The sequence below is a fragment of the Camelus ferus genome, chromosome 10 (assembly GCF_009834535.1).
Source record: "Camelus ferus isolate YT-003-E chromosome 10, BCGSAC_Cfer_1.0, whole genome shotgun sequence".
NCBI classification, from domain to species: domain Eukaryota; kingdom Metazoa; phylum Chordata; class Mammalia; order Artiodactyla; family Camelidae; genus Camelus; species Camelus ferus.
The window spans coordinates 68,157,695-68,168,085 of record NC_045705.1 but is presented as its reverse complement, the minus strand read 5'-3'; the positions used below and the strand labels follow the sequence as shown (position 1 = coordinate 68,168,085).

The following is a 10,391-nucleotide window of genomic DNA, read 5'->3' as shown; positions in this document are numbered from 1 at the left end:
CAGAGGAGTCCAGGCCTGCACCCTTGTAGGACGCGTGGGGTGGACCACAGAGTCCACCTGTGAGGCCCATGACAGGAGACCATGAAGAATAAAGTTCCCTTCTACTGGAGGGGTGGAGGATGGCACCTGATGGCTGGGTGGTGACTGTTCAGAGCAAGAGGACAGAACATGAGGATCTCCAGGGCAGGGATGGCATCTCGGTCGCCACATGGCCAGCCCTGGGCTGGCCACTGGAAGTAGCCCTAAGCCTCGCTGAGGGAGGGAGGGGAGGAATGACAGTGCTTCCGGGGTCACAGAGAGCTTTTCTGCCCAGGACCTGATTCCTTCCTCACGGCAACTCCATGAGTCATTCTTTTTCCCACCTGACAGTTGAGGAACCAAGGCCTAGGGTCACCCAAGATTTGAGGCAGCCACAGGGGCCCCACGTGTGGCTGGGGGTCTCCCCACTGTCCCTGCAGGAGCCCAGAGGATTCTAGGTGGCAATGGGACATGGCAAACCCAGGCACAGAGTGGCTTTCTCATTTACAAGCACCTCTCATTAGTTTTGAAAGAAACAGATTTCCAGACCAAATAAGGCGGTGGACTTCAGAGCCGCTGCCCACTTCACACAATTCCTTTTAAGAGTTCAAATGCAATTACACTTGGAACTTGCAGGGATTGGCTCCCCCCACCCCCCACCCCACCGGCCTCCAGCCTCCGCATGTAAACAAGCAGCCCAGCTGGGCCCCAGCTGGCCTGCCTGGGAGAGGAGGGAGGGTCACCAGCCGCTGCCTGCCGCCTGCCCAGCCCCTCGCTCTCAGCCTTGGGCATGGCCATGAGCTTCGGTATCCTCAAGCCCCTCTTCACCCCTCCAGAAAAACAAATGCCCCTGGAGGTCAGCTGGACCCTGCAGGTAGCCCTGCGATCCAAGCCCATCTGAGGTTCACACTTGGGTGGGGACATCGGGCTCCTCCGGCTGGGCACAGGGGTCCTGCAGCTCCATGGCAGGTGCAGGGGAAGTTCAATTTCTGGGTCCTCTTTAAGGTACCCACAGAGGCACCCCCTGCCTCCAATCTGGGCACCGTGTGCTCCAGCAAAGAAAGCACTCATCAGAATTCCCTCAGGCTCCCTGGGCCATGAGAAAGTTGGCCCAGGGCAGCGGGACCTTCCCTGGTGGCTCCCTGGGAATCCACTCCTCACCACCCCCGCCCTCATGGCCATCCCTCTGGCCCCTGCACCCCCCAGGCTTTGGCTCGATGCCCCAGGACCCCGCGGGGGGCTCGCAAGGGAAGAGGGGGAGCTGACTCATCCTCCCGCTGAGCAGCGCACGCACCAGGCACCACAGCTGCCGATCTCCCTGCTCAGTCCAGGCAAGCACTGTGATTTTCCACTTGCGCCATCTGACTGCTATTAGGGCTGGGGAAAAGGGAATTCCTGGCTCCATAAGCCCACAGGGGGCCCTGGGCAGATTCCGGGATGGAAGGGGGAGTGGGGTGCCACCTGGCTGGCATCACTGTCCTGCTGCCCACACCAAAGGTCCCTGCACCACCCCTTCCGTGAAGCCCTCATCCCGCTGCTTCCTGGCATCTCAGCATCAGCCCCTCGGTACATTTAAACCACCGGTGGGGACCTGCAAGCCCCGAAATGCGCAGTGGGGGCCGAGGGAAGGCACCAGGCAAGCAGACAGCCTGGCGCTCCCTCTCCCAGGGCAGCGGGCAGCCCTGTGGAGCTGGATTAACAGCCGGACTCGGGCTGCAGTGCTCAGGCCAACGTGACGTCACCAGGCGGAGAGCTGAGTCCCTATGGGGCCCTGGGGGGGCTCCTGAGCAAAGCATTCCTTCTCAAAGCCTCCTCCCGGCTCAGCCCCTCCTCCTCCTCCCCCTCCCCGCCCCCTCCTGCCGGGCCTGGAATTGGGTTTGGGGCGGGTTACACTTCCAAAGCCATCTCCTCCAGCAGGCGGGCAAGGGCTCTCCTCCACTCTGAGCTCGAGCTTCCCGAGGCTCCGGGCAGTGTTCTGCGCTGGCCTGCTGCCCTGGTGGTCGGCGACCAGAGGTGGGCGTCACAGGAAGAGCCCTCCACGAAGGGAGGCCTCGGAGCATCAGGCCAGCTGCAGGTAGTTCGCAGCGTCGAGGGCCCAGGGGGGGCATCCGGGCACCGGGACCGCAGGGTGAAGGCCAGGCAGGGAAGGAGAAAGAGGGAGGCACCTTGGAAACTGGCAGCCCCCAGAAATCCCATAGCCCCCAGTAGGAACCCTGAGACCCCAGTGCAGTGCTGTCACCACCAGAGAAGGCCCTCCTGCAGCACTCCTGAGGCCCCAGGAGTCCCAGGGACACTGGGCAGCTCTGAGAGTCCCCTCTCCTGAGTGGCAGGCCCCCGCACTCTGGCAGTTCCTGCCCCGCAAGTTGTCTTCCGCTTCCAGCTCTGTCCTCCTGTGGGTGGGGGCTCCCCCTCCCCCACCACGGCCAGCGTGCTTTCTGGAAGGGCCGGGAGGGAACACCCAGCAAGAGCCGTGGCTCCCACAGCTCTCACGCACGCCGACGGCTCTCCCCTCCTCCACGGGGCTGAGCTCCGGCAGCTGTGGGGCCGGCCCCAGGGTGGACACCCAGGGGTCAGCCTCAGCAGTCAGCGGACAGCTGTGGCCCACCTTCCCCAAGGTGGGCGGTGCCTGGCGGGGTGTCCGCATTGGATGAAGGCTGTTCCTGAGACTTTCTGAAAGGTCTCCTCTGTGTCTGGGGGGAGTGACAGCCACAAGCCCACCTCATGGCCAGTGGCCGCCCAGGGACAAGGAGAGAGACTGGAGAACTGGCATCTGCCGGTTCCCACCGAGGCCTCCTGGAGGACAGCCGTGCCTAGCGGGGCGGGTGGGGGGCCAGGGTAGGCTTGCAGCTGGGCGTGGTGTGCAGGTGTGAAGGCATATGAGGAGCCGGGTAGGGCGGGCAGACAGGTAATGGGGGCCCATTCCTGGGCTTGTGTTTAAAGGGGAAGGTCAGGGGTGAAATGAGAGAGCAGCTTTTTTTTGTCTGCTATAGCTAAAGCTAGTTCTATCACAGGCCAGATCCCAACCTGAGGAGCACACACACTCACACTCACACTCACACACATGTCACACACATGTCTTCCTATGGCCCATGCGGGGTCCAACTTGGCTTCCCAATCTCTCTGCATAAATCCAAGAGCTTTCCAGGTGGCCCGTTGCCTCAGAGACACACGAGGGACACCCACATGTCAAATCAACCAGCAGAGGTGAGCTGGGCCCCCACCCTCGCTCTATGCCCAGCCCCAGCCAGCTGCCCTGGAGGCATCTGTGTTGTTGTGGGGGGTCCAGCCCTGCAGAGGTGAAAGGAAGAGGCTCTCAGAGTCAGGGCACCCCTGGGGCCCAGACCTAGGGGTGATGTGCTTCTGAAAGGGCAACCAAGAAGAGCTGGACCAGTGGAGAAGGAGTGTGGAAGGAGGGAGTACCCCAGGCCAGGAAGGATGGGGGAGAAGCAGGTAGTTTGTGGGTGCAGGCACCAGCAAGCCCCAGAGCGCGGAAAAGCCTGAGGCCTGTCTGTGGCAAAGGGGACAGGGGCCCAACTCAAGTTATGCGGGGGAGGGAGTTGGGGGGGGCACGAAGTACGCATGCCTCCTAGCACCCAATATCTGCAGGCCCACACTGCACACGCATCACAAGTGCTCACTTGTTCTCGCGCACAAGGGCTCCCACTGCCTGCGCAGCCACCTGGGGCGCCGGCGCAAGCCCCGCGCCGTGCGGGGCCGTGGTCCCGGGCCATGCCATCCGCCCTCCCGGCCCCGCCAGCTGCCCCTAGGGGCGGCCGTGAGCCACCGGCTCCGGGAGGCCGAGGGTTAAAGAGGGGCGGGCAGCTCGCGGGGACCGCCTCCCCGCGCAGCCAATGAGCGGCGCCTGCCCGGCCCCGCCCCGCCCTGGGCGGAGGGGCCGCGCGCGAGCGAGGCGGCGGTGGCCCTCAGCCGAGGAAGGAATTCCGGAGGAGTCAGGAGGAGGAGGGGCCTAGCAGCCTGCAGCCTGGCTGTGCTCCCGGAAGGCCCCTCCTCCGCTTACAGCCTCAGTGTCCTGCCTGCACAATGCGAGGGATGGGGGCTGGCGGACCAATGAGCTCTGACTGGCCAGGGTGGACAAGTCTTGCAGGGACGCCCCCTCCCCGACCTGTCACTTCTCCCAAGCTTCCTGATCTGCAGTCCTGGCCCAGTCCAGCTGCCCCTTCTCCAGCCTGGAGCTGAGGCTACCACAGCGGCCTCCGGGCCGGTCCCTCCTGCCGCCGCAGCCGCTCTAGTCCTGCAGATACACAAATCTGCCAAGCTACAGTGTGTGTGTGTGCGGCTGTCATAGTGTGCACCCAGGACAGGTGACCTCACCTCCCTGAGCCTCGGTGCCTTCATCGTGCCCTCATCGTACGGGGATAACTACACCTGCCTCACAGTCCGTAACCAGGACCACATGGGAGGACAGGTGTGGGCTGGCTGGCACTCGCTGACAAGAGGTTGATGATGGTGGCAAGGATGCTAATGATGACCAGGCTGTCCTGCCTTCCAGGCACCTGCAGAGGAAAGACCAGACACCTTAGCATGTTACATACACGTGGCCCAGGCAAGCCTTCTCCTCCAGGAAGTTTTCCTGCCAGAAATGACTTCTCCTCATCCACTCTCCCTTCTGGGACTGACTGCCCAGAGCCCCTGTCCCATGGCCAGGCATGAAGGTGGTGGCCAAGAAAGTGTGTGTGGGTATAGATGTATGTCTCCAGAAGCCTTCTGGCTTCAGAAATCTTACAGACCAAGCAGGAAAGGAGAGGGACTTCTTCCCCAGAAAGCGTCACTAGTGTGTCAGCAGAGGGGTGAATGAGGGTCCCGGGGCAGGAGGGGGCGGTGCACATGGATGTGACCTGCTCTGGACTCAGCAGGACACCCCGTCCTTCCCATAAAGCCTGTCCTAGGGGCCTGGGGAGGGGTCTAGGAGGGCATGGAGAACACTGCCGCCCTAATGTGAGCCTTTCTGCCTTGCCAGGTGGGCTGGGCGGCCCGGTAGCTGTGAGCAGAGCCAAGAGGAATCTGGACTCACCAGGCCTGGAGATGGCTGGAAACTGCTCTTGGGAGGCCCATCCCACCAACAGGAACAAGGCAAGTGTCACCAGGCAGCTCCTGTCAGAGGGGGCTCCTCTGCGCGGCTGCAAGACAGGTGCGGTGGAAGGGGGCAGACCCAGCCCAGCATCCCTGGCTCACAAGCTCTGCCAGCCAGGCCCCGTTCTCTAGCTCAGGACAGACAAGCAGACAGCAGGGCCCCTCTGGGCTCTGTGGCCTGGCCCTGGCTACTGGGTCCTTCAGATTCCCAGGGCCTTCACCTCCGGACATCCTTGAGTCCGGTCCCATGTAGACCTTGGGGTGTCAGTTACCAGCCTTCAGAGGCCTCATCATTGCTTCCCTGTGGATGTGTGGTGGGCAGCAATCTCCCAAGGCCAAGCCCTGCCAGGCTGGCTCCCAGGGGACCCTGATGTCACGTGCTCCATGGAGCTCTGGGCCACCCTGCCAGTGTCGCCCCCGGCTCGGGTCCATTATTCACAGTTAATCACTCGCCTCCAGGCTCCAGCCATGGCTGAGACTCTGACAGCCCATCAGGCTGACCCACCTCTTCTGCCCACACCCTCCTTTTTCTCTGAGGCCCTTAAAAACTCTAGAATTACCTCCCAAATCCCAGACAAAACACTCTCAAGTTGGAAGGACTCCTTGAGTTTACCACGTGTAACATCTGGGGAAACTGAGGCTCACACCAGTGTAGTAACTTGACTGGGGTGAGTCCGGGGTCGGAAAAGAACCAGGACTCCTCCTACCCGGGGGTCCCAGCCAGGCCCGCAGCCCTTTCACCTTTGGTGGTGACCCCCGTGGAGTGGCCGCCACGGGGGACAGGCACAGATGGGACTGGCTCGGGAGTCTCCAGAAATCCCCCCTCCCCAGAGAAAAGACAGAGCCCAGGGAGGGGACCGTGTTCCAGGGCAGGCGTTTTACAAGGTGGTATGTGGCTGGGATGGCAGCTACACACCCAGTGACTCACCCACCCCCCCACTCTGACTCTGAGGAGAGGATTGCAGGGTTTTTCCAGCCTGCGAGAGGCAGAGTGATCTGATCTGTCCGATGCGGCCCCTGCAGCCCAGGTCCCTCCAGCGCCCGAGCTGGCCCTCCGTGGGCTCGTTTAGGCAGTGGGTCTTGTAAATTACTGGGTCAGCTCCCCAGCTAAGGGGAGGCTTGTAGGAGGCCACTCTGTGGCCGGAAGTGCCCAGAGCCATCAAAGGAAAGGCTGAGTAAGGAGCAAGCTAGAGGGTATGAGAGTTGACAGACAGACAGACACATGTGTAGCCAATAAATGTACTCAGAGAGTGATGGGTGGAGAATAAGACCCCGTGCCCGGACCGCATGGCATCTCCCCAACATTTGCCAGCACCCTCAGTCCCTGCTTGCAGATTCCCCTTGACCAAGCCAGGCCGAAGTTCCCTCCCTTTCCCTAAAAGAGCAATCTTTTAGGACCCAGCTTTCTGCCAGAGCTGGAGGCCATCTGGAAAGTGGCATAATGGTCCTGCTTCAAGAATCTTCTAATTTGTTTAGTTGTTGTTTGTTTTGTTTTGATTTTTTTGGAGGGAGAGTCACAAGCGATGAGAACTGATACCCAGCCTTAGATTAGGGGTGGCCAGGTTCAGGCCTTGTGGGAAAGAGTGCTGGGATGGATTGGTGATGTCTGCCAGGGTGTGGGAAGGGGAGTGACAGACAGTGCTCTGGGCAGCCTTGACTGCCTGGAATGAGAGGTCAAAATCGACAGCCTGAGAACCGAATCCAGCTTGTAGACGTGTTGTGTTTGGCAAACACATGGCTTTTTGAATGTGAACATTTAAAGATCAGGATAGTTCACATTGTGATCTAGAGTTCTGGCTTCTCTGGGGAGAGGGGAAAGAATGACCCACCGCTCAGCCCGCCGGTCTCCCCTGGCGCCCACTGGCTGGAGCAGGGCTGCTGCCCACTTACTCAAGACGGGTGCCCTCTGATCTGCCACCGCCCCCGCCAACTTGCCAGTTGCTTGCACTTGGCCCACCTTCATGCATTTGTATGCCAGCCTAGACCCCGCAGGCAAGACTGGTTCTTAGCCAGATGGACTCGTATAAGCAAACCAATTGTCAAAATACTGAAGTGTCCCCCCACAGCTTGATAAATAGCCACTGCCTCAAGGGTCGCCCCTTCTAGGGACCCCCTGGGCCAGATCCAGGTCCCTCATGATCCAGAATCCCAAAGGGTCACCCTGGCCCAGCAGGGGCCCACCTCTGATTCCCCAGGGCTCTCTGATCCCTGTCACTATGGGACAAGGTCCACTTTTGTTTTGAGAACTTACAAGTGACTCTATTTTTTTAAATAAATATTTTCATGTTTTAGTGTGAAAAATTGTTTCATGTACAGAAAGTCTGCACACACCTTCACCGATTCATCAACTGTTAGCCTATTGCCACCTGTGCTTTCTCTCTACGTATCTCTTGATAGATTGCCTTTCTGTCCCAGAACTATTTGAAAGTAAGTTGCAGACATCAAGCCCCCTAGCCTCCAAACAGCCTGTGTCTGCTAAGAACCAGGGCATGTCCGTGCACAAGCACTGCACATTTTCCTGTTCAGAAAATGTAACATTGGTACAACACCATTGCCTCTATTCCATAGTCACATTTCTCCAGCCATCCCCACGGTAGCCTCTATAGCAATGGTTAGATCCACTATAAAACCCAGGCTGACAGCCCTGCACTTGTTGGCCATGTCTCTTAATTTCTTTCAATACGAAAAAATTCTTCAGTTTGTCTATCTTGCGTAACACGGACATTTTCCTTTATGGAAGGCTGACTTTTCTTCACTGTCCCTCCTGTAGACTGCTGGCTGCAGACTCTGGGGCGTGGAGGGTGGCACTCTGTGGGACCGGGGTGCCCTGCTCCAGCTGGAGCCAGTGGTTCTACAAGTCTACAGTCAGGACCAGCACACCTGGAATCCAGTGGGGGCTTAGGGGTGGAGCTAGCACATCTGGACACAGGTGCGAGTTTGGGGGTGGAGCCCGGCCAGCATCATCAGGCCTCTCCCCTCCACGCCTGCGCAGATGTGTCCCGGTGTGAGCGAGGCCCCCGAGCTCTACAGCCGTGGCTTCCTGACCATCGAGCAGATCACCATGCTGCCGCCGCCGGCCGTCATGAACTACATCTTCCTGCTTCTCTGTCTGTGTGGCCTGGTGGGCAACGGGCTGGTCCTCTGGTTTTTCGGCTTCTCCATCAAGAGAAGCCCCTTCTCCATCTACTTCCTGCACTTGGCCAGCGCGGACGTCGGCTACCTCTTTAGCAAGGCCGTGTTCTCCATCCTGAACACAGGGGGCTTCGTGGGCGAGTTTGCCGACTATGCCCGCGCCGTGTGCCGGATCCTGGGGCTCTGCACGTTTGTCGCCAGTGTGAGCCTCCTGCCAGCCATCAGCTTGGAGCGCTGCCTGTCGGTCGTCTTCCCCGCCTGGTACTGGCGCCGTCGGCCCAAGCGCCTGTCGGCTGTGGTCTGCTCCCTGCTCTGGACCCTGGCGCTCCTGGTCACCAGCATCCACAACTACTTCTGCGTGTTCCTGGGCCACCAGGAGTCGGGGGCGGCCTGCAGGCACATGGACACCTTCCTGGGCATCCTGCTGTTCCTGGTCTTCTGCCCGCTCATGGTACTGCCCTGCCTGGCGCTCGTCGCGCATGTGGAGTGCCGCGCCCGGCGGCGCCAGCGCTCCGCCAAGCTCAACCACGTCATCCTGGCCATGGTCTCGGTTTTCCTCGTGTCCTCCATCTACTTAGGGATCGACTGGTTCCTCTTCTGGGTCTTTCAGATCCCGGCCCCCTTCCCCGAGTACATCACCGACCTGTGTATTTGCATCAACAGCAGCGCCAAGCCCGTAGTCTACTTCCTGGCCGGGAGGGACAAGTCGCAGCGGCTGTGGGAGCCTCTCAGGGTGGTCTTCCAGCGGGCCCTGAGAGATGGGGCAGAGCTGGGGGAGGCCGGGGGCGGCACGCCCAACACGGTCACCCTGGAGATGCAGTGCCCCTCGGGGAACGCCTCCTGAGAGGCCGGCACCCGGAGGGGAGGCAGGGGCCAGAGTGGCCTGTGGCCTCCGGGGCCCTTTGTGGAAGGACAGGAGCAGAGGAGCCGCCCCGGTGCCCGAGTGCAAGGAGAAAAGTCTGCTTCCTGCCTCACGTGCCGCCTCCCCCTGGGCTGAGGCTGTGGGAGTGGCCGAGAGACATGAGACGGAGCAGCCACCTGCAAACAGGCCCTGGGGCCACGCCGGGCTCTCCCCAGCCTTGTCCTTTTTCCACGACCCACTGTATGGAAGTTGCCCCCAGGTGGGGCTCCTCCTTGCCCCAGGCTGGTCAGGAAAGGAACAGAAGGGGTCACCCGTCCACCTCCTGCCCCGTTAGTCAGCCCTCCTTGTAAAGAACAGCCAGCACCTGCGCCCGTCAGGCCAGCAGACTCGTCCCGCCGATTGGACACCTGCCGTCTCCATCCGGTCCTCTCAAGTCAGCACTGTGAGCAGACCTGCACGAGATGGTGCTATCGGGGACAGTGTTCTCCCTACCCTGCCTTGCAGCTCAGTCTTTCTGCAGATGACGCCTTGCCCCCCAGTGAATCCTTTGGAGACTGAAATGGGGCTTTCTGTCTTGGCGATGAGCTGGACACAGGAAGGACCCTTGGCCGGCTTGGTGGGTCACTCTCTCTTCTGACTCCGTGCCGGCCAGTGTGTCCGAGCTGCCATCAGCCTGGTCTCTGAGGCTCTGGGGGGCCTTCCAGGCCATCTCTGGGCCCCTACCCGAAAGTGGGCACTGGCTCCACCTGGCCACCTTGACCCACCTACAGGCACCGTGGCCCAGTGTAGTCAGGGGAAGTTTTATGAGAGACAATCAATGTGTATCAATAAACGTTTCTATCTTGCATTGAGGAAGGCTCACTGCCCTCTGTCCTGCCCGTGGTCTTGTTCCCACCATGAGGATTCCACAGGCAACCGAGGCCCAGATGAGCAGGCTTTCCATGCCGCACCCCACGCAGCTGCTCTGCACCCCAGCTCTTGTGCCTCGTTCCCGCCTGGCCTGTCTCCACCCTTGGCGTGCTCCCTCTTCCAGTAGGATGTCCACTTCTCTGCCGGAGGGAGCTTGGTCAGCCGCGCTGTCCTCTTTTGGCTAACACCCAGGCCCTTTTCACCCACACAGGGACATCCTGCTCCCCCGGGAACCTTAGTTTTCTTCACACCTACTCAGTGCCAGGCTCTGTGCTGGCTGCAAATACAGTCCCTGCCCATGAAGAACACAGTGTGTCCACACAGGGGACCCCTGGGGTGGCAGCTGCATTTTCTGCTTTCTTGCCCCCCATCCAGAACC

At 60.5% G+C, this 10,391-nt stretch overlaps 1 protein-coding gene across 2 annotated transcripts; it reads left to right on the top strand.

The window, feature by feature from the left end:
• Nucleotides 1-1,900: 1,900 nt before the first annotated feature.
• MRGPRF (MAS related GPR family member F) lies at nucleotides 1,901-9,954 on the top strand. Of its 2 annotated transcripts, XM_032490069.1 has the most exons (4): nucleotides 1,901-2,092; nucleotides 3,154-3,222; nucleotides 4,997-5,109; nucleotides 8,102-9,954. In XM_032490069.1, the coding sequence occupies exons 3-4, from the start codon at nucleotides 5,062-5,064 to the stop codon at nucleotides 9,083-9,085; spliced, it is 1,032 nt and encodes a 343-aa protein (XP_032345960.1). In that variant the 5' UTR covers nucleotides 1,901-2,092; nucleotides 3,154-3,222; nucleotides 4,997-5,061; the 3' UTR covers nucleotides 9,086-9,954. The 2 variants fall into 2 exon arrangements, with proteins under 2 accessions (XP_032345960.1, XP_006173617.2); XM_006173555.3 differs by lacking the exon at nucleotides 3,154-3,222.
• Nucleotides 9,955-10,391: the final 437 nt, after the last annotated feature.

Coding starts and splice junctions, on each gene's coding strand:
- MRGPRF (XM_006173555.3), top strand. CDS start 5,062: ATGGCTGGAAACTGCTCTTGGGAGGCCCATCCCACCAACAGGAACAAG. Junction 5,110..8,101: donor ATCCCACCAACAGGAACAAG/GCAAGTGTCACC, acceptor ACGCCTGCGCAG/ATGTGTCCCGGTGTGAGCGA.